The sequence below is a fragment of the Dipteris shenzhenensis genome, chromosome 24, assembly GCF_047967505.1.
Source record: "Dipteris shenzhenensis isolate YYH24624 ecotype China chromosome 24, Dip_SZ_1.0, whole genome shotgun sequence".
NCBI lineage: Eukaryota > Viridiplantae > Streptophyta > Polypodiopsida > Gleicheniales > Dipteridaceae > Dipteris > Dipteris shenzhenensis.
The window spans coordinates 17,283,482-17,307,433 of record NC_141619.1 but is presented as its reverse complement, the minus strand read 5'-3'; the positions used below and the strand labels follow the sequence as shown (position 1 = coordinate 17,307,433).

Sequence of the window (23,952 nt, the reverse complement as noted above, 5' to 3'; positions counted from 1 at the left end):
TTTACATCCCGATACATGATGAACTGCCCTTTGAAGCTGTGTACGTTGGTTGTATTGTGTAAAACGAAAGCAGAACGTTTGTACAACAACTTGAAGAAGCATAAGAAATTTCTGCAATCGTTGATTTTATCTACTCCATCGATAACATGGTTAACTGTCCTTGAAACTGTGTGAAACAGAAGGATAACGTTTGTACAACAACGATATGAAGAAGCTTAAGAAATTTCGGCAATCGTTGATTTTACTCCTGGTTATTATAGGCCATCGATTCAAGGAGAAGGTTTCTCAACCTTGAGCTAAGAGTTCACCTTGGAACGTCCCGTCCGACAAAATTCTAGGAAGATGCGTCGAAAGCTCATTGGTTCAAGAAATCTAGAGAGTGTGAGCTTTGATGAAAGGGCGCTGGTTACATGTCTTGGATGATGCATCATGAAGGTCTACTGATCACAATGCGTACTTCAGGAGGAAAGGAACACAACGCGCAGCCAACAGGAAGATGTACGATTCAAAATTCAACGAGTGCTATAGTGATCAAAGTAGATATGATTGAGAGATCTCAAAATTTAGGGATCAAACCGATGTAGCAATCTTATGAGAAACAGAGAAGAGATTTCAAGTTTACGTAGAGTAAAGTGATGAGAGATCTCAAGGAAGCTCGACAGGATTGGCATGGATTGCAGGATGAACAGTGCATTTTTGCCATCCAACTAACCAGTCCAAAATGGCAACGCTCGATGAAGGATGCCTATAAGCTGACCTGCAGCTTGCTGTATCTTCTCTTGCAACAAATCTTTGGCCTGCAAGCTCGCGAGCACCTTGTGACGACGCAGCCTCCCATGCATCCTCCTCTTCCGACCCCATCGCCACCTCCGTCTCAGACAATACTCGCATTGGTCGCAGCAGACGGCATCCTGAACGACACCGCTCGTTTCGATGGATCGCACGGCATGAGCACCACTTTGCCTCCCATCGTTTCTTCACCGTGCATGGAGACTGACCCTCTTCGATTCGTCTCTGGAGACGATGCGGTCTCGCTTCCTGCATCGGCCCTTGTCGATGTAGCAGTCGATTCTACTTCCACAGCCACCCAAGTGTTCGACAAATCGGAGAGTGAAGCTTCGGCTCCTGTGATATCTGCTGGCGCAACCTTTTCCTCTGCCGATAGAAATCTTCTGAAGCTTGCACTCGCCCAACACGAGGTTGTGCTCTGGCTGCTTAAAGGAGACATGCATATCTCTTTACCGTCCGTGGACAGGCTCGCCCGACGGAAACTCAGGACGTCTAGCCGTCTGGAGCTCACAGTGCTTGGCCTGTAAGTAGTAGTAGTGGTATCTATGACTACTTCGAGGTTGGACGGATCAACCACGTACTCGTATGAACCTTTGGAGTAAGACCTGCGAGATGCGCTTTCTCTGCCGCCGCCTTGTTCTATCATCCTGCATCTACCAAGCTGAACCGCTACCCTTCTTCCACTTTCATAGACTGAACCACGCCCCAACTCTCGCGAGTCAAATCCTTCCGCAATCACAATGCTGCTGTTCCCCAGCGGCTGGCTGTGATGCCGTGAGTCGATTGCATGAATACCTTCGTCACTCCGTGATCTGCTTGCCCCTGACTCCGAGAATTCATTATGTTCAAGGCATGATCTGCTTGCACCCACCTCTGAACATTCATTACGTTCAAGCCTTTGTCCCCTTTGTGCCGCTCCAGCTTGGAGCTCTCCGCCCCTTTCATCACAACCAAGCTGCACGCTGCTTGAACAAGAATCTAACAACAACGCAGCTTGTCTGGACGTGGGCGGATCCCAGCATTCTGGCTGTACGCCCCGACGACACAGAGGGCAAGTCGAATGCGAAAGAAGCCATGTATCAATACACTCTGTATGGAAGGCATGACTGCAGCTCGGTAACAGGCGCAAACGATCCTCACTCTGGAATTCGCACAAGCAAATCGCGCAGTCCGCGCCTTCCTTCAACCCTGTGACCGTCTTGTAAACGAAAACTGGCAGGGCGTCAATTAAAGCCTGCTCGATTCCTGAATCCTGTATATGAAACAGCTGCTGTAGTTGCCCTTGCAATCCTGTGAGGGTAACTATTGCACCAGGATTCCTCCGCGGATTCCTTGCGAGCCATCGAATCAGCAGATGGAGAAAGGCCGATAAGAAGAAAATGATAGTCAGAACAATGATGATTACCACTATACTTGGGCTAACCTGTGCGTTGGGACTGCTAGAGTCCAACTTCCTGAAATTCTTATGATCCAATCCTGGGGATCTCAAAGAGACTGGTGAATCATCTAGTTCCGATTCTGCAAGAACCTGAATTGTTCGAGAAAGCACGGAGAGAAGAGGGAACATCATCTGGAACGTACACAGTTGCTGAACCTTGCAGAACGCTTGCTTTTAACAGCTAGCGTCGCTAAAACTTATGGACAGTAAATCTGGAGAGATTGGAGAAGTATCATGTTGTGACATAAAGATCCGCACAGAACTATCAGAACACGATCTAGCCTTCCGCTGGAGAGGTAAAGCACTATGTCCGCCAACAGAGTACTAGAGCAACAAGGCAGGACGCTCTACAGGTCCATGCGGCACCGCGATTGTTAAAGAAGGGGAGTGAGAGGTAAGCAGAGGGTTGAAGGCGTTAAGGTCGAAACCATTCAACCATCTGGACATTGACAAGACAGACGACGGGGCAACAACTGTACATGACAGCTTCTTCAAAAGCTCCACGTGTGAGTGCGATCTCTCGGCCTATCGCCAGTTCATTTTGAAGGGCAGTAGCGGGAAACGGGGAGGTTAGGACGTATACGAAGGATGCTGAAAGGAGTTGAAAGACTCGCCGAAGCACGAGGTAGCAAACTCTAAAGACGGCGTCACGACTGGAAAGCTAATGAAGCACGAGGCCGGGACGAAGGGCAAGAAAGATTTTAGAAACGAGGTGGTGACTCGGGAGGAGACTTCGACTCAAGTTGGAAGGAGATCCGCTGGACAGAGAGCTAAAAGACAGAGAGCTAAAAGACGTTCCAGAGGTAGGAAGGATACGGAGGGGTGGACTGATATGGAGCATGGGAAGGGGAGCCAAGGGGGGGGAGGTCCCAAAGCTCGAGAGGGATGAGAGGTGCACGGTGTACCGTGGAGGCTTGAAGGAGAGCGAGGGGTAAAGGTGGCGTACTGAGGACGATGATGACTGGGAGGCTGCGGTAAGATATTGCGTATCGACGAGAGGAAGAAGACTTGGAAGAAATTGGAACTAGATGAAATCCGAGAGCGCCAAGACGATATATGAAATCAGAGCGTCAGCAATCACAAGGTTGTGAGTAGCATCCCGTGAAGAGCAAGCTTGAAACGCAATTGGCAGCTCTGCCGTTGACGGTCGAGAATTTCGAAAATTCAGAACACATCTGGATTCTGGATGCTGCATGCCTTTTGAGCTCCTCAGCATCCGCTCTGGAGTCTGGAACAGCGGTATACAGCGTGCTTCTTCCTAATCTGCAAGCTTTGAACCTGGCCAGCAGTTGCCATCTACGGAAATCAACCACTGGCCTGTCTCTGCAGAAGTGATTGTATGCTTATCAGTGTGTCTCGACGTTGAACAGACACAGGATATTAAGTCGATGATTTGAACAGATTGCATACATTGAACGTTCAGTCCTCGGGCTGTGCCTCTCTGATTGCGTTGCTGATCAGCAACCGTAAATGCAGCCAGCGGCAACCGCTTACGAAATCCAACTGGCAACGACCACGGACGCTGTAGGCTGCTTGCTACAGTTGAACCCTCAGTTGCAGGGTTCAGCCTGAGTCTTGGGACTCCACATAATAACTTACGTTGTCGACACTCGCAAGTGTGGTAGTTATAGATTCGCCGTGAGATACTTAATAGATTGAAGCACATTATAAGAGCGCTTTCCCACGGTTTGCAGCCCTGGCAAAAATGCTACCATGCAAGCAAGACTCTTGGCATAGCACAGCAAAGGTTCCCGCGAGAGGAAAGGCGGATGCCAGAGCAAATATGACAACTAATTGAGGATGTCACATCAAACAATCCAAAAAATGTCAGAGGTCTCCTCAAATCAGAGCTCTGGAACGAACCATGGCACCGTAATGCTAGGGTGGAGAGCATAATTTTCGCTCTCCACCCTAGCATTACGGTGCTATGAATTGGCAGTGTGCATCACGAAGCTTATCATGGGAACATCACCAGCATTTGGAAGAGTTGGCATATTTTGGTAGATATGCCAACACGGGAACTCCCTCTAAGCTAGCAGCAGTAGGCCGTGCTATGTCTTTATAGATTACTTTAGCTACACGGAGACGTTACAGATGCTCACAACAAATAGTTTGGAAGCATATTTTTGAATGTAGCATGAAATGCTCAGTGTTCTTTAGGATTGATGGTAGGAAGGCCACTCCGTTATGTTCGATTCTTTAATCTAAATGAAGCACAACTATTAGTTTCTTTCTCGATCATAGACACATAGAAAATAGCTGGTGGCAATTAGTGATGGATTCTACAAGCTGACAAATATTATTAGTGAGATAGATTCTTCAACAGGAAGAGCTCAAGTAGGGGAGATGTCAAAACGAAGAGCAATTGCAAGTGACAAAAATATATACATAGCAGTTAATAAATAGATTGGAGAAGCTGAGTTGGAGATGAATCAGTTGAGCTGGAGACGGCATGTACTATTTATGTGTTGAGAAATAGAAAGTACTACAGAGGAAACACAACAGTTGGTGATGCAAACTATAGAAAACAATACATTGTCACCTTACCTTGTCAACAAAATGTTGGCATTGCAAACTATACGTAACAATGCTTTTACCTTGTGAACAAAATATGCAGTAGGGGCCTAAAATTCAAATCTTCGCTTCACAAGCTTATTCTATCATAGATTTTCATTTACAAAAAAAATACTTTAATTATGTGAAAAATTGGAAAATCTTTTAGAGAATTGTTTATTGGCAAAGAAACACTACACGCGAGCTCTTCTGTGAAACGCAATGGCAATCAGTTAGGCGAGTCGAGCTCCTTAATCGTGATCCGTAACCCTTTCGTGCATCGTTCATCTTTGAAAACTTCAGAGTTGTAACTTCTGATCCATGCAAATGATCGAACAAGCATTAAAGACAGCCTCAGTAGCTCGGCTGGTACCTAGTGGGTCTTGCGATACCAAATGCCATAGCGTGAGTTTCAACAATCGCGATTACGATCGCCCAACCCCCTAGTCTCCCTCTCGCTCTTCTCTCCCTCCCTCTCTCTCTCTCTCTCTCTCTCCGGTCTCTCTCTCTCTCTCTCTCTTTCCCTCTACTATGAATTGTGTTGCCTCTTTTATCGCACCCGACACACGAAGTAAAGGCCTGCATTGAAGGTGCATGGGGACAAGGCACAATTGTTGTTGTGTGAACATTGATTGAGCTTGGCCTTTTGCTGCATTGCTGCATCGTATACTCACCTGATCATCTAGACAAGATAAGGGAGCAGGTGGAGTCTAGTCTCTATCTCATCTCTACAGTCTACACCTTGAGAACCTGTACCCTCCATATGGCATTTAGCATGTAGTTCAAATTACTCCAAAAGACCTTGCACCTTTCATTCAGTATGCCTCCAAGGTTGTGGCCTTCTGGTTTTGGCATTCAGTTTCCATTGCTCCACAAAGGCCTTCTAGTTTGGGCATTTAGTTTCAAATGCTCAGATCATACATTCGAGTCTTGCTTACACCAACCTTCTCAAGGCTTCCATAGTAGTCCTATGGTTCCTTTTGGGTTACCATACAAAGATTGTGGTAGTGTAAATCTAAGAGCCAGTGCACACATGGTCAAAAATTCGCAACTGGTGCGATGTTGAGGCTTGAACATGAATTCTTCGTGTGAACAAAATTGCTCAAGCATTTATTAGTTTGCAGTACTTGCACTGAAGCCGTCAGTTGCTGCCATTGATGAGCTGTGCAATGAGCTCTGTCTTGGTTGCAGAGTTCTTCGTGCCCATTTCTGATTGGCTGGGCAGATGCACGAACCACATTCCAACTCTGAAGCGTAAGATCAGAGCCCAGATGACATGCTTCTATTGGATAAAATAAAAACTATGCACCAGTGCTGAAATTTGCACCCTCTAGAAATGAGGTGTGAGTTTGAGCTCGAGTGGCACTCCAAAGCTGCAGAGCTTGAAAACACACCACTAGCATTGCATTGCTGGGATCGTGTTGACAGAGCCTAAGAGAGATATATGCTTGCCCTTTCTTGAGGGGTTTGCTCCCACATAGCATATAAGTACATAGGATTCAAGCGAGCCATGTGTTGTGTTGTGGCAAAAAGTTTTAATTTTTTTTTCAAAAGAAAAGCAGAAAAAGAGCACCACCACATGAAAGGTATGGCATAAAACATATTGGATCAAGAAGATACGAGGGACATAGCAATCCTCGGACTCCCTGCATGGCTAGGAGAGTCCATCAAAAAGATGGCCACTTTTCTTGGTAGAGTTTCGGCTTCATTGAACACCGCATTTGGTAGAAGAAGGGCGTGGATCCTCGCTTCCTAGATGGCCTCTCTCTATCGATTCAAGTTAAGTTCCACTACTTCCCAGATGCATGTTTCGTCTATAGGAAGACTAGTCAGTTTGCTCGATCCTGCCCTAAAAGACCGATGAACATGGACCTAGCAAGAGGTGAAAGAAATGACCAAGACCCAACAACAAAGGACAATGGAGATGATCCTCTTGACCTCCCAAAAGAACCCCTAGAAGCTCCAGCTTCCCCTCAGTGGCGGTCGAGTGATGTCTCGTCCAATGATATTACTAAGGTGGTGCCTTCCACGGACGGATGGAAAACGGTGGGCAAAAGAGGTAAGATCACCCTGCAAATCAAAGTCCCATCTGTTGTTTCTAATGTTGCAAGTGGTGATGGTAAGAAGGATGGTGAATTGGTCAAGATATAGCATGGAGAGGGCCATTCTGCTTGCGAGACCAAGGTGCTTGCTTCCCCTCAATCGGTTGATTACGATGAAGAAGAATGAGTCCTGGAAGCCAACCAAAGGAAGAGACTTTTGGAGGACCAAAAACTAGTTGACATTCACCAAGAGGCCAACAGCCTGGGAGCTCAGCAACAGGAGACACGCAGCTTCACCAAAAGGCTCAAGATGCGGCTAGGAACGCAGGTAGGGCTAGAGACAATAGGTTTAACTTTTTTTGCGATGCACGTAAACCATCGAAAGATGAATCGTGAGAAGGGAAATGTGGTGGGCCGGGTCTCAATACTATCGTGGAATGTTAGAGGATGTTGTAGTGAGTTGAAGCAAAGGGGATGTTTAAGAGTAATGAGAAGGTGGGCACCGAAAGTTGTCATGCTTCAAGAAGTAAAATACGGGTCCATGGATGAGTTTTGGATTCCATGCAAGAAGCTGGAGTTTGATGTGTTTGTCAACTATCCCAACAAAGGTAGAGGAGGAGCAACCGTTTTAGTTCATAGATCCTTCAAAGCCACAGATATGTTCTGTGATGAAGCTGAGTGTATAGTGGCAGCTAAGTAGAAAAATTTGAATTCGTGATTTGAAAAATTCGGACGAATAATTTGTTTGGGGAAAGAAAACGAGCAAAAATTTGCTGCCACATCACGTTTTTTTCACAATTCGCCACGTCATCCATCAATATTCATATGAATAGCTTATTCGTACGAATAAAGCTAATAGTACGAATAATTTCTCCTATATAGGCCAACAATTGTTTATAGTTTGCTCATCTTGTGCTTGGTTCTCTAATTGAGCAATAGAGATCAAAGAAGGAAAAGAAAACAAGGAAGGTCTCTTAGATTGCTCAAGCAATCTCTAAGGTATAAAATAAGATGGAATTTTTGTTTTTGTATGTGTGAGTTCTTAGGAGCTTTTCTTAAAGCTCTTAAGATCTCTTGTGTGAATTGTTTTTGTGGTTTTGTTTGTTAGAGTTCATAGAATCTCTTCTGTGATATTTTTTTGTGTTTTTGCTTGTTAGAGTTCTTAGGATCTATTTTTTGAGTTCTTAAGATCTCTTGTGTAAATTGTTTTTATGTTTTTGTTATTAGAGTTCTTAGGATCTCTTTTGTAAGTTGTTTTTATGCTTTTGTTTGTTAGAGTTCTTAGGATCTCTTGTTTTTTATTTCTTAAGATCTCTTATGTAAATTGCTTTTGTGTTTTTGTTTGTTAAATTTCTAAGAACCTCTTGAGTAAATTATTTTAGTGTTTTTATTTTTTAGTGTTCTTAAGAGCTCTTGTTTGAGATCTTCAATTCTTGTGAAAATTGTAAATTGTATATTTATTTATATTAGTTTAAATTATTTGTGTGAAATGTGATTGTTTGTGTTCTTTCTTTTGTGAAAAAATATATAAGAAAATTTTTTCGGTTGTAATTTTAATTCTCTTATGTGAATAAATACTAGTTTATTTCTTGTGTGAAAAAAGTTTACATGAATGCATTTTGTGAAATCAATTTATTTCTTATGTGAGTGAATTAAAATTGATTCTTATGTAAATAGTTTTTTAATGAATAAATTCTATGAAATAAAATTATAAACCATTAATGCCAATAACTTGGTAGTGCATCATTTGCATAAGCCTATAGTAAATGCCTTAGTAAATATATTACTAAAAAAATAGCATAGCAATTATAATATAAAATATATTAATATAAACTCAAATATTTTGTTAAAGTAAAGTAACTTCGTTGAATAGATAATAAAAAGTTACACACTTTATCCTTTTGCAGCTCCTTGATCCGAGTTGTAGATCACATGTTATGTCCATGGGGATCCCTATGGCCATAACTTGAGATCAGTAGCTCAGATTGAGGAGCTCTAAAAAGGGAACGTGTGTGGTTTTCTATTATCTATTCAATGGCCCAATATATGATCCAAAAAAATTACCTAATGTATTCATTCAAATAAATTAGGAAAAATAGTTGGATTCATTTTAAATCAGGAAAATCGTGATTTTTCACATTTTTTCGAATTGAAAATTTTTTTTGAGTGAATTAATGCAACTTAGAGTGGTAGTCAATGCCTTAATTGATGGGTTTCCTATTCATTTAGCAAGTTGCTACGCTCCCAACTCTTTGCAGATAGATCAGACTATTCAAAGAGCCTCTAGGACAAGCTCGTTGGAGATCACTGGCTCATAGGAGGGGACTGGAATTCTACAGACGGGCTGCAGGTACAACACATCTACATGGGGAAGGACATGCACCTTCCTTCATCAAGCAATCAATTGACAATACCATTGCATTGTAAGTTAGCATTTTGTGTAAGATTTTGAAGTGTAATGAGTCAAATTGAAATTGTATTTTGAAGTAGCACTTGTGTATAGCAGATGTATTTCCTTCATACTTTGAGGAGTGGGAACCAGTCGAGTGCTTCTTAGGTAAGTTTACTGCCATTCATGAGGATTTAGTAAGGCATATGCATGCTGGAGAGAAGTCCTCTGCTTTGAAATAAAGAAATATCTATTTGTATAATGCCAAGTACATTACTCCAAGGACGGCATCAGTAGGCTATGGCCATCTTCAATGCATTGCAACACCACAACTTGAAGACATGGATTGCAGCATGGTGGACACAAGAACAATGCAATCATACAAGGAAAAGATTGCAAAGGATGTGGGCATGGCCATGAAGTTTACATTTAGCTCTAAATGGGTAAGGTTGTCTTGGTTTATGCCTCTGCACATTTTTGCTTCTTGTTTTTAGAATATCCAGATGCACAAAACCAAAACCATGTGGTCATGCAAGTGCCTACATGAGAATGCCCTTGAGAAATCGCTTGGGGTGAATTGGGGAAGCAGGTCAGGTGAACAAAAGGATGATCTATTTCAATGCCATGCTCGAGGGGGTCACTATGTATAAACCCTCTATATCACGTGCGTTCAAGGCCTATATTTAAAGTCTCTTATCTGTAAAAAATTTCATTAATAAAATGTACCCCTTTTCTATACAAATCTGTAAATTTTTTCCAAAACTATTTTAAATAGTCCCTTATGTATAGTTATTTCTGTAAATTTTAGAAATAAAAAAAATCCTTCTGTTGAACTCATGTGATAGGGTTACATATGATGAGTGACCCCCCCGAGATGCCATGTATGTAAGGACAATGTGTTTCTCAAGTACTACATCTCCTGGCAAATGTTATATTTTCCTTTCCAATATAGGCGCTAGAAGAAAACAGGTGGCAATTGGATCCCCCTTGACTCTAACAACAATGATAATATAGGGGTAAGTTTATGTATTGGTTCTCATTTAGGAGATGTCAAGAATGTGACTATCACGTCACAGTGGATTCTCCTCGGGGGGGGGGCGGGGGGGGGGGACACTCATCATATGTAACCCTATCACGTGAGTTCAACATAAGGATATTTTTTATTTCTAAAATTTATAGAAAGAAATATACATAAGGGGCGATTTAAAATAGTTTTGGAAAAAATTTACAGATTTGTATAAAAAAGGGGTACATTTTATTAATGAAAAATTTACAGATAAGGGATTTTAAAAATAGGTCTTGAACGCACGTGATATAGAGGGTTTATACATAGTGACCCCCCTTAGGGACTCTCAAGGACGTGCGAGAACACCTATTGGACATGGAGGATGGCATGTCTGAGTCCTTTCACTTTACCTTAAATGAACACCTATTTCATTAATTTTGGACTCTTGCACTGTCCAAATTTATTTTGTGAGATAATTCTGGATAAAACATTTCAAAAAAAGAGGCTCTTATAAAACAAAACATTGAGTCAAAAAGGAAGATTAAAAAAAATCACATTAGAAAAAATGACGTGAGATGTTAAAAATAGAGTACATCACATTGTTAAAAGAGACAAAAAAGTAAGATTTTAAAAAATCAAATTAGAAAAAATGGCGTGACATGTTATGAAAACTAGAGTACATTTCAAAAAGAGCACATCACATTTGTAAAGAAGTAGATCATATTACTCAAAGCCATATGGTGCCAAAAAACACCTTAATACAGTCTCTCTTAACATCATCTTAACATCACATTTGTACAAGAAGTAGATCATATTACTCAAAGCCATATGGTGTCAAAAAACACCTTAGTACAAGGCCATATGGTGTCAAAAAACACCTTAATACAAAGCCATATGGTGTCAAAAAACACCTTAATACAGTCTCTCTTATCTAAGTCTAGAAGATCTCATCATTGGTCTCTCTTATCTTCTCAACAACCCAATCCTTCACTGCCTCCACAGCTGTATCCTCAACATAATTACATGCGAAGAAGAAGTTTAAGCAATCACAAATTGTTTCTTTATAATTTCTCTGAGAGGCTCTTATTGTTCTCTCAGCATCTGCATCAAATCGCCCATGACGAGAGCTGCGATAACGCAGGTTACTTAAGAAATCTAATAGATCTTGTCGTGCTTTTATCATACGTCTTAGAAGTCTTTCACTGTCTGCTATCTTGAGAGTCTCCTCCCTCTCTGCGTGCCTTTGTGCAGCAAATTCCTCTCTCTCCATGTGTGTCAAAGGAGAACCTTGTCGAATTCTGGCCTCTCTCTGTGCTCGTTGGTCAGCAATCCATTCTTTGAGATTGTTAATTCCGAACTCCACGTCTTCGACAATGCCAAGGACATCCATGGGTGGGGAGATGATAAAGAAAGGGAGATGGACTACGATGCAAGAAAGAAGAGAGTGTTTGCGGAGGAAGAACTAGGATAGAAGATTACTTGGTTATCAAGATGGATGAAAGAAGACTCTGAGAGTGTTTGCGGAAGGACTAGGATAGAAGAATACAAGTTAATGAGAAGCACTAGGATGCAAGAAAGAAGAGAGTGTCTGCAGAAGAACTAGGATAGAAGAATACTTGGTTATTAGGATGGATGAAAGAAGACTCTGAGAGTGTTTGCGGAAGGACTAGGATAGAAGAATACAAGAAGAATACAAGTTAATGAGAAGCACTAGGATGGATGAAAGAAGAGAGTGTTTGTGGAAGAACTAGGATAGAAGAATACTTGGTTATCAGGATGGATGAAAGAAGACTCTGAGAGTGTTTGCGGAAGGACTAGGATAGAAGAATACAAGTTACTCAGAAGGACTAGGATGTAAGAAATAAGAGAGTGTTTGTGGAAAGACTAGGATGGAAGAATACAAGTGCACTAAGGCACGATGTGTTCACTACGATAAGGATAAGGGTTGGAATAAAGTGAGTGGCACGATGTGTTCACTATGATAAGGGTTGGAATAAAGCGAGTGGAGATTGAATGCTCTACTTTAAGTGAGTGGAGATGATAAGGATAAGGGTTGGAATAAAGTGAGAGAAGCATTGCGAATGCTCTACTTTAAGTGAGTGGAGACTGTCCAACTGAATAAAATTCTCATTACACAAGGATTTATTTCCAAATAATCACATCATCACACATTCATATCATAAAATTGTGTGCATGAAGAAATATATTACAAATATTACATCATCACATATTCATATCAAAATTCTCATCACACAAGGATTTATTTTCAAATAATCACATCATCACACATTCATATCATAAAATTGTGTGCATGAAATAAATATATTACAAATATTACATCATCAAATATTCATATCAGAATTCTCATCACACAAGGATTTATTTCCAAATAATCACATCATCACACATTCATATCATAAAATTGTGTGCATAAAGAAATTATATAAATATCATGATTATGCTACTTAAGTAATAAGTCACAAATTGGTGTATAATCAACAAAAACTACAAACACAACATCATACATGCATCACAACTCTTGTGATGCTTCTAGTGGAGACTCTGGCAACTCTTCGGATGCTTCCAATGGAGGCTGTGGTACTGTAGATGTACACTCGGTCTCTACTTCTTTTGTAGTATGTAGTGCTTTCGGAGTAGACTCAGTATCCTCTTCCTTAAATGCAAGCGGAGGCGGTGGCAACTCTTCTGATGCTTCCAGTGGAGGCTGTGGTGCTGTAGGTGTACATTGGGTCTCTACTTCTTCTGTAGTATGCAGTGCTTTCATAGTAGACTCAGTCTCCTCTTCCTTAAAGGGAAGCTCTGGTATTGCTTCAGTTGCACGTTGTATTCTAATGGCAGCAATTAGGTCTCGAATGATTTCAGCCCTAAACAATTGTATATCCTCCTCTGAATATTTGAGCTCCAAAGAGTCTTCCGATGAGATCTGTGGCATAAGTGAGAAAATTTCTTTGAAAATCAACATGCAGTTGTAGGCAACTCTCCACCCACAACTATGCCCATCTTCCTGCTCTACTACTAAATGCTTTTGGAAGTCTACCGAGTCTTTGTACTGTCCTGTTTCTCTGATAGCAGATACCAACTTCTCAATCGACCTGCTCATCGTGACATATTAAAAAAACTTAGTGTATCTATCACATAAGGTACATAATATAGAAGTAACAATAGATTAATAGAATACTTACGTTTGCACTGAGCCATGAAAGCCTGCAATGGAGTTAACAAACCAACAATAGTTGTCTTCAAGGTTCCAAACCACCAGACTCCAATGTTCCCTACACGAATAATTAAGAACCATTATTATTTAACACAATGTTGCCAGTACAAGATGAAAATAAAGGTTGCCATGATACTTACATCTCATGATATGCCATAAATAGGACTCGCATGCCATGTAAATGTAAAGGCTGTAATAATTTACAAACATCGGCTATTGTCTTTCTGCTATCGCTAAGTATAGGAGAAAGGAGGGAATCCAACATATACGCACGATTTTGTACGACTCTACCAAATCGTGAGATAACTATACTGCACCAACAAATAAATGAATATTAGCTTATTAGATTTAATCAAAATAAATGAATATTAGCTTATTAGCTTATTAGATTAAATCAAAATATTGAATTATCAAGTAGAGAAAAAGTTTGTATCAAACCTGAGAATGGCCATCATAACGTTGTTATTGACCTCATTTGAAGCTCTAGAGAATCTCTTCTCCCCCAAATTCAAGATACTGAGGTCTATGTTGAATCATAACCCTAACATTAAAAGAGCTTCCCAATTCTTTTAATGAGGCCATGTTTGTAGAGTTGAGGTCATCTATCCTCTTTGACTCTTTGATGGCATTCATTTCGCAATCAATGATTGCTCGAATGGTACATGTTATAAATGCATAGAGATGCAAATCCGTATATGTTGATAGTGTGGTGTCATTTTGCATCTCAAAAATTTGACCAAGTACCAAAAAGCAATTGTAGCCCACCCTCCATCCACAATTATAGATGTGGCTATTATCTTGATGTGATACCTGACATGTTATATACTCTATTTGTTGTGCCAAGTCACATTGCCGCATTACTATGTCGATAGCATCTACTAATTTTCGAGCTGATCTGCATATCAAAACATATAACAATAGTGAATATGTGCATTGCATATCAATCTACATGTTAAGAAGTGACAACAAGTGTAGTCTATACTTACTCTAACACATTGCCATGGACGGATGTCATTGAGTTTGCAAAGAAGCACTTCTTCGCAAGGATGTCCACGACTACCAGACTCCAATGTGAGCTGCATTATCAATAAAGAATAATTACTGTGTTTAAGACAATTCTAGCAAATGCAATAGAAAAAACAAGTAGGGTTTGATGCTTACTTCTCATAATATGCTGTAAAAATAACTCGTGCGTCATTCATAGGAATGTGCTTCAACCACTTGCAAACATTCTCTATGGTTTCTTCTTTGTTGATAAGCACTTCCGAAATACGAGGATCGAGCATATATGAAACGCTTTGTATATTTTGCGGAAAATTTGCTATAACATTGCTATATTTAAAAAAAAAGTATTAGCTTCTTGGGTTTAATCAAAATAAGCAAAGTATAAAGCCAAGGAAAAGGCTGCATCAAACCTGAGGATGGTTGTAATGACTTTGACATTAACCTCATTCTTAGGATTCAAGAGGATTGAAATCTCTTCTTCACCAAATTCAAAAAAATGAGGTTGTTGTCGAATTAACAACATAGCAGTGAATGAACTTCCAATCTGCTCCAATAGATTCATATTTTTATGACTCATCTTATTGAGGGAGTAGTCTACATCGTATTCTTCTTCACTTGCTATGTCCTCCACATCCTCCTTCTGCCATAAAAATATAAAAAAGTTATGCGATGTACACATCCCAAATAAAGGCTTAAACAAGCAGATAAGGTTTCATATATGCTTTCATTAGTGTAAGTCTCTCCTCTGCTTGGAGCAAAAATTTAAAAAGGTTTCATACACGCTTTCATTAGAGTGAGTCTCTCCTTCTCTTGGATGAAAAATTTAAAAAGTTATGAGATTTACACATCCCAAATAAAAATAATGGTTTAAATAATCATAGAAGTATAAAGATAGCATGCTTTCATTAGACAAGTTATGAGATTTATACATCCCAAATAAAATTAATGGTTTAAATAATTATAAAAGTATAAAGATAGCATGCTTTCATTAAACTCATTCTCTTCTCCTTTTGGAAGAAAATATAAAAAAGTTATGAGATTTATACATCCCAATTAAAGGCTGGAACAAGTATATAAGTATAAAGATAAGGTTTTATACATGCTGCAATGTAGTCATATTTTCATGTTGTTTCCCAATGGTAGTAATTAGATGCTGAATACTCTCAGCCCGAAATGCTAGCAGATCAGCTTCTGTATATGATTCCATTTTGACTGGTAACTCCAGATCAAAAATCTCTCTAAGAAACAACATGCAGTTGTAGGCGACTCTCCACCCACGGCTGTGTCCATCTTTTTGCTCCACTGGCAGACGTCTTTTGAATTCTACTTGATCTTGTTGCTCCGTGGTTGTTCTGACAGCAGATACTAGCCGATATGCAGCACTGTCCAGCATGACATATGAAATATATTAATATGTCATGATCATAAGATACAAAATAAGAAAGTATCAAAAATATTAAGAGAATAATTACCTTGGGGAGTTGGCATGATAGCCTTCTATTGAATTCACAAACCATAAATGGTTGAGTTCAAGGTCCCAGAAGATCAGACTCCAATGTGAGCTACACGACCAGAATAAAAATGATTATTGTTTTACACAAACTTGCCAAAGAAATAGTAAAAATAAGGTTAGAGTTGATACTTACGCCTCATGATAAGGCATTAAGATGACTCGCACCCCATCTAAATTCAAAGGGCTTAACCAGGTACAAACATCTTCTATAGTCTTTTGAGGAGAGCTAAGAATAGAAGAAAGGAGAGCATCGAGCATGTAGACACGATGCTGCACTGTACTAGGAAGTTGAGAAATAACTACACTGCACCAAGAAATAAACAAACATTAGCTCATAGAATTGATTTGCATTCTGCACTAGGAAACTGATATATAACTGAACTGTGAATAAATAAACAAATGTTAGCTTATTGAAGTAGCAATAAATAAATAAACATTACCTGAGAATGGCCAAGATAACATTGTCATTAACCTCTTTTAAAGGATTGGAGAGGATTGAAACCTCCTCTCTACCAAAGCTTAAATACTGAGGTTCTCGTTTCAAAACGATCTTAACTTGAAATGAGCTCTCCATTTTATCTAATGCAGCTAAATTTGATTTTTCAATCAAATTTAGAGGTGGTTGCATTGTTGAAGTAGAAGGGAGTGCCTCCGTATTGACTTCATCCATTTCTTCTCCCTCTATTGCCTGTAAACAAATATGAGAGATTAGATTCATTATCTTTAAATTTAAATCTTATTTAAAAAATTGTATTTAGTTGAGAAATAGAGAGTTCATACCGCTAAGTATTGTTGTAGTGGCCTTTTTTCATAACCCTGCGAGCCATAATTATCAAAGAGGGCATCATCATATTTGTCTTCATCCACCAACTTCTCTGTGAATGGGTCATGTAAGTCCATCTTTTCATCATCAACAACTGGGACATTATGATCTTCAAGGTAATCATCCATGTCATCGGTGTCCTTGTGGTGTATCTCTTTTTCATAGCTTGTGGTTAGATTTGCTTGAAGCTGGAAATAGGCCATGAAATGCTTATTTTCAATAATATTGGTGGAGTTGCCTTTTCTTAGGAGATCCTCAAATAAATATCCCATCCTGCACAAGGTGACCTCCCAACCTGCCGGCAGCAAATTCTCCATCATGGTAAGCAAGAGACTCCCACTTTTTGCAGGACTTCCGTAGTTGTTTTTTTGATAATGTATGGACCTGGGAATATCTTGCTCTTCTAGCATCAATCTCAAATTATTTGAATTCCCTCTTATGTTCTTTTGTAAAGAGTGATCAGGGTTGGGACTCTGCATACATAGAAAGAATGATTCAAGAGTTTGAATCGCTATGCCACATTCTCTCTTGCCTCTCTTTGCTGCATAAACACCACTATAGATCTTCAAATCTGATGAATATGCTCGCTCTAGAGTAACCTGCATGGCTTCTTTGTCTTTTTTATCAACAAATATGACAATGTTACAAATCGCCACTTTGCTAATGGTGGTATATACTATTCTATCAATGAAGTTATGGATATCATCGCTAGAAACTTCATTGCTAAAGAATAGTTGTGGCTTATCCCATTCTGACTCATTCTTAAAGAAGTCATCTTCTGAGACTCCCCTGAAGTTGACAAGCTTTCCAGACTCTGCCGTAACCTCTACATTGAATTGAAAGCTTTGGTGCATATCTGTTGGCATTCTTATCTCGCTGATTAATCTTTCCACATATGCAACCACCTGTTGTGGGATCTCTTTTCTCATATAAGAGGTTACTATTTCCGACCCATCTTCATCCTTTTTAATCCACCTGTTGGCCCATAGCTTTACCTTGGGTGTTGACAAAGAAGCTATATGCTTCACGACATTATAGTCAATGTTGCAATGAGTAAGTGGAATTTGTTTCTCTGACAGCAAATACTTGATGGCACTATGCACTGCATCACGCCTCACCTGTACATTGATGCATTCTTCCATGCAGTGGTCTTTGTCTTTTTTTCCAAAAAACCATTCTTTCTTTAAAATTCTTTGTGTTGCCATGGATGCATACTTATCAGGTAAGTACTTTACAGGCCTCCACATCCTTGCCGTCAACTCCTTCTTATCCATTACCTTTGACTTGTCGGAGATAAACAAAGGAGCTTCATAGGTCAGCTGTCCACGCTCACAAGCAATGCACGTTTCAAGCATCTCATTGAACACTTCAACAGGACGAAATATGATAGAAGTATAGTCGGCATATCTGTCCCTCACCACCTTGAGGCTTGTCATACTTTCTTCCCGCTCTTGGGTTCCCCTAGGCACAACTGCACTCAAAGAAGTATAAAAGTTTGTGAGTGTGTCGGCGTCTGCTTTTGTGACCTTTCGCTTCAAATCAGGATTTGGGGAACCAAATGTTGTCCATATCACCCTTGCCTTCTGTAAGACCTCTGATGTTGAGGATATCTTACGCTTTCCATGGACATAATGATTAAGTCTTTCGGACTCAATCAAATACTTAATCTCATGCTTGAATATACAGATCGTTGCAGGATAATAATGGAATGAGCTTATCTTTACAAATTGTTTTGGAGTGAGTCTTTTGCCCTCCTTTGCTTCCCTTGCGATCTGATTACAAGCATAAGCCCAATGTTGACCATCAATGGGCTGGAATCTGCAATGAAGGAGAAATTCCTTCTTGACTTCCTTTAGCATATTCTCTTCTTGTGCCTCTTCGCCTTGTTCATGTGGAATATTTTTTAGAGTGTTTTTAAAGAATTGACTGAAGATCTCCTCGAAATGTGTAGGCCCTGTAAATGTTATTTGATCCAGAAAACTATTTTTGGTTGGACAAAACATTATTGGGTGCAAGACCACATTACTTGCCACAGGTTTCTTACCATCTCTCAAAGCCTCGTATATTTGCATTGCATAGGATATATCAAGGCTTCGGCTATTAGTAAACAGAGCTGCAGCTTCCACATCTTTGGCATTCACAAACCACGTCCTTTGACCCCAGATATATCCCACATCATCATCTGTAACTGCTTCATTAAGACGCAGATTAAGATTTTTAATTGATGTGAGTTCATCTTGATCATCTTCAGCCTCGGATTCTGAGTCTTCTTCATCTTTCTCTTTTTTTGACCGTTTTTCATCCACATTATCTTTCTCTACAGTGGGACGATGTCTTTTCTTACTGCTTGGAACCGTGGCTCTTGCAGTACTAGCCTTTTGCATTTCACGTCGTGGTTTGCTAGCAAGAGCTTCTAGCATAGCTGCAGTGGATCGACCTTGATCTTCTTCAATTTTTGCTAATTCCCGTGCACTCAAGGCTTGTTTTTCATCATCCTTAGTTACATTCACCATTTCTGGCTCTACAAGTTTGCGCTCATGTTCTACAAGTTTGTGACAGTGTGCCTGTTCTTCTTGTCCCTGCATTGAAGTCTGAGCTTTTTGATCTCCTTCATGTGATGATTCTTGCATATGGAGAGCATATTCTGCATCCCGAAAGTATTCAAGCATTATCTTTGCATGCATCCTTTTTGCCACCACACTAGGAAATTGCTCCCAAGTATATGAAAGAGTCTCCAATGCCCTTTGCAACTCTGGAAACTTTGATGGTTGAGGAGGAGGCATCACAAAGGTCTTTGCGTCTCTCCTTGACACAATAAAATGCATACCGCCAACTTCAGGATCTGAACTCTTTGTTAAAATATCCACAAAGGTGTCTTTTCGCTGAATTATTATGCCTACTACAAGGCTTGAAGTCATATCTTTTTTGAAGAAAGTAGCATCCCATGGATCTTCAACACCATTGAACTCCCTTTTTGACATAAGTAGAAAGAGTCTCTTTTCCTTTTGATGAAGAAACCAGGCTCTTCTACCCATGTGATATCGAGTCCACCTACCAAAGCCATTGGGGCTATATTCCTTTCCTTTGAAATTCAAAGTGACATCAGAAACCCATTCTCTGATCTCAGAGTCATCTAGCATAGCCATCACATTAGCTGATTGCTCCATAATCCTACAAGAAAAGATAATGAAGAATTTAGATACATACAAGTAAAGTACAATATACAACCCTTGATACAATAAATGTGGAAAATAGCCCAAAAGGCTTTACAAGGCTTCATATGGCAATAAATGTGGGAAATAGCCTAAAAGGCTTTACAAGGCTTAAATATTTGTACAAATGTAAAAGAATTAGCCAATAAAGCTTTACAAGTAATATAAAATGTCGTCTAGTGATAAAGCTTCAATCTTCATGAAGATTCATGTAATCTGTCCATCCATTGATATCTGAGCACTGATACCCAACTGTTGCAATCTATCCACTAAAAACTGTTCCACTGATATCCACTTATGCAGCCCACATGATATCCACTTATGCATCCCACTGATACTCGTTAATTAGTGAATGGTCGGGATGGTCGGGTTTATTACAAGGCGCTTCATATGACAATAAATGTAAAAAATAGCATAAAAGGCTTTACAAGGATTTTTATGACAATAAATGAGCTTAAATATTTATACAAATGCAATAAAAATAACCAATAATCATCAAGCTCCAATATGTCCCATGACATGTAATCTGTCCACTGATATATGCAATCTGTCCACTGATATCTGCTCATGCAATCTGTCCACTGATATCTGCTCATGCAATCTGCCCACTGATAAACTTCTTGGTAAATGGTAAAAGGTCTTATTTAATAGCATGTTATGAGTGTTAAACCGCATGTGAGCGAAGGGACTGACAACGATTAGGAACTAGTTAGAAAAATTTGAGCATGGCTTCGATTGGCAACTTGGAGAATTGTCTCTCCTCTAAGGCAATCTAATCTATGCTAAACTATGCTAAACCAACCGTCGAAGCGAAGAAAAGCAATAAATAATTTCTTTTTCTGTGTTCATTTTAATGTGCTGGGGTTTAAGAGGCTTTAATATGCAAAAGAAGGGGTTGTGATGTAGAGGCTAAACCTGCATGTGATATAAATAAAGAACAAGTATCTAAAGAAAAGTTAACATTTTTCAATTTAAAAGATGAATATATATAAAAACATTATCTCACCTTCAAAACAAACCATAAATTCACTCTTTTATAATTTTTTAAAAGTATAATATAAAGTATGTAAATATATAAAACTCTCTTTACTTTCTCTCTCTCTCTCTCTCTCTCTCTCTCTCTCTCTCTCTACTCCTAAATCTCTTTGCAGCCATAGTCAAGACACCTCATTCTCTCTCTTAATCTCTCTCTCTCTCTCTATAACTCTTAAGTATTTTTCATTCCTCTCTCTCTCTCCCTCTCTCTCGCTCTCTCTCTTTCTCTCTCCCTCTCTCTCTTTCTCTCTCTCTCCCTCTCTCTCCCTACTCTCTCCCTCCCTCAAGGAGCCACGGTCCCCAAGAGAAGCCAAGGTCCCCAAGAGACCGGCTTCTCTCTCTTAATCTCTCTCCCTCTCTCTCCTCTCTCTTTCTTTCTCTCCCTACTCTTCTCTCTCATTTAAAAATATAATATAAAAGATGTAAATATATAAAACTCTCTTTACTTTCTCTCTCTCTCTCTCTCTCTCTCCTCCTAAATCTCCTTGTAGCCATAGTCAAGACACCTCATTCTCTCTCTTAATCTCTCTCTCTCTCTCTTTGACAACTCTTAAGTATTTTTCTCTCTATCCTCATCCCACTTATTCTCTCTCTCTCTCTCCCTCTCCCTCCCTCTAGCACATAAGTTTCATTCCTCTCTCTCTCTCTCTCTCTCTCTCCCTCTCTCTCTCTCTCTCTCTCTCTCTCCCTCTCTCTCCCTAAGTCTCCCTCTTCTCTTCTCTCTCTCTCTCTCTTTTCCTCTCTCCTCTCGCCACGTTTCATTCCCATAAACTTTCTCTCTCTCTCCCTCTCTCTCTTTCTCTCTCTCCCTCTCTCTCTTTCTCTCTCCCTCTCTCTCCCTACTCTCTCCCTCCCTCAAGTAGCCACGGCCCCCAAGAGACCCGCTTCTCTCTCTTAATCTCTCTCCCCCTCTCTCCTCTCTCTTTACCAGCTTCTCTCTCTTAATCTCTCTCCGCCTCTCTCCTCTCTCTTTCTTTCCCTCCCTACTCTTCTCTCTCTTAATCTCTCTCCGCCTCTCTCCTCTCTCTTTCTTTCCCTCCCTACTCTTCTCTCTCATTTAAGGAGCCCCTCTTCTCTGTGTGAATCTCTCTCTCTCTCTCCCTCTCTTAAGGAGCCCCTCTTCTCTCTCTTAATTTCTCTCTTTCCCTCCCTCCCTATTCTCCCATTTCTCAAATTTACAAACTCGAATATAAATAAAAAACTAATTAAAATAGAACTCAAAAACTCAAATAAGAAACTAATTTAAAAAGAATTGTAATGCCTTCTAAAAGACCACCCTCCTCAAAAACTTTAAGAATAAACTAATTGAAAAAGAATTATAAGTAAAGAAAAAGAATTACAATATGAATTTTAAGAAATAAAACTCAAAAACCTTAACAAGAAACTAATTGAAAAGAATTGTAAGTAAAGAAATAGAATTACAAGACGAATGAAAAAGAATGCAAGTACCTGGAAAAAGTGAAAAAAGTAAGGCTCGGCTTATCCTTTCTCTTCCGCTCTTGGTTGCTTCAATGAAACGAGGAGAGAGTTAAAACTAGTCCACTCCTACACATAAATTTGAATTTTCAAAAAAGAGAGGGAAATTTGAATTCATTATAAATTTCGGCTTATCCTTTCTCTTCCGCTCTTGGTTGCTTCAATGAAACGAGGAGAGAGTTAAAACTAGTCCACTCCTACACATAAATTTGAATTTTCAAAAAAGAGAGGGAAATTTGAATTCATTATAAATTTGAATTCAAATTTGTGTTCAACATTCTTCTTATACTTTCTTCTTATACGTTCCTTTTGAATTCAAATTTATGTTCAACATTCTTCTTGATACTTTCTTCAACATTCTTCTCGATTCTCGTAAGTCCTTTTCATTCTCATAAGTCCTTTTCATTCTCGTAAGTCCTTTTCATTCTTCTCGTAAGTCAAATCTTATTTTTCGTTCTTGCTCGTGATAGTAAGTCAAATCCTCCTCTCCCATCTCTCTCTCTCCTTCTCTCTCTCTCCTCTCTCTCCTCTCCTTCCCTCCATCCATCCCTCGACCCAATCCTCTCCTCCAACCTCCTTCCCTCCCCTCCCTCCGCCGCCAAAACTCCTCCCTTCCCTCCGCTCCCCCTCCTTCCCCAAAATCCCCTTCCCCTCCTGCTACCCTTCCCCTCTCCCGTCGCCTAACCTCTTCCTCCCCTACCCCTTTTTCCCCCTACCCCCTTTTAACCTTCCTCCCTTTTCCCCACCCCCCTTGGCGACCCCCCCAACCTTTCCACCCTCTTCCCCACTCTCCCTTTGGCCCCCCCTCCCTCCTTCCTTGGCGACACCCCCCTCCTCTCACCCAGCTCCCCCTTCGCCCTCCCTGGGGCTGGCGGCCGCGGCCGCCAGCCCCCCCCTCTCCTCTCACCCAGCCCCCCCCTCTTCAACCTCCCCCCCTTCGCAATCCACCCATCCCCCCCCCCCCCCGTTCACCCTCCCTCTCTCCCTGGGCTGGTGGCCGCGGCCGCCACCCCCCCCCCCTCCTCTCACCACCCAACCCCCCCCTCTTCACCTTCTCCCCCCTTCGCAACCCACCCTCCCCTTCACCCTCCCTGGCTGGCGGCCGCGGCCGCCAGTCCCCCCCCTCTCCTCTCACCCAGCCCCTTCGCAACCCCCCCTCCTCTCACCCACCCCCCCCCCTTCGCAACCCACCCATCCCCCCCCCCTTCACCCTCCCTAGCTGGCGGCCGCGGCCGCCAGCCCCCCCCCCTCTCCTCTCTCCCCCCTCCTCTCACCCAGCCCCCCCCCTCTCCTCTCTCCCTGGGCTGGTGGCCGCGGCCGCCAGCCCCCCCCCCTCCTCTCACCCAGCCCCTCCCCCTCTTCACCCTCCCCCCCCCTTCCCAACCCACCCATCCCCCACCTTCACGCTCCCTGGCTGGCGGCCGCGGCCGCCAGCC

At 40.9% G+C, this 23,952-nt stretch overlaps 1 protein-coding gene across 1 annotated transcript; it reads right to left on the bottom strand.

Moving 5' to 3' along the window:
• Positions 1-255: 255 nt before the first annotated feature.
• LOC147886297 (RING-H2 finger protein ATL13-like) lies at positions 256-2,989 on the bottom strand. Its single transcript, XM_087395553.1, has one exon. The coding sequence runs from the start codon at positions 2,357-2,359 to the stop codon at positions 875-877; it is 1,485 nt and encodes a 494-aa protein (XP_087251679.1). The 5' UTR covers positions 2,360-2,989; the 3' UTR covers positions 256-874.
• Between the last annotated feature and the right edge of the window lie 20,963 nt (positions 2,990-23,952).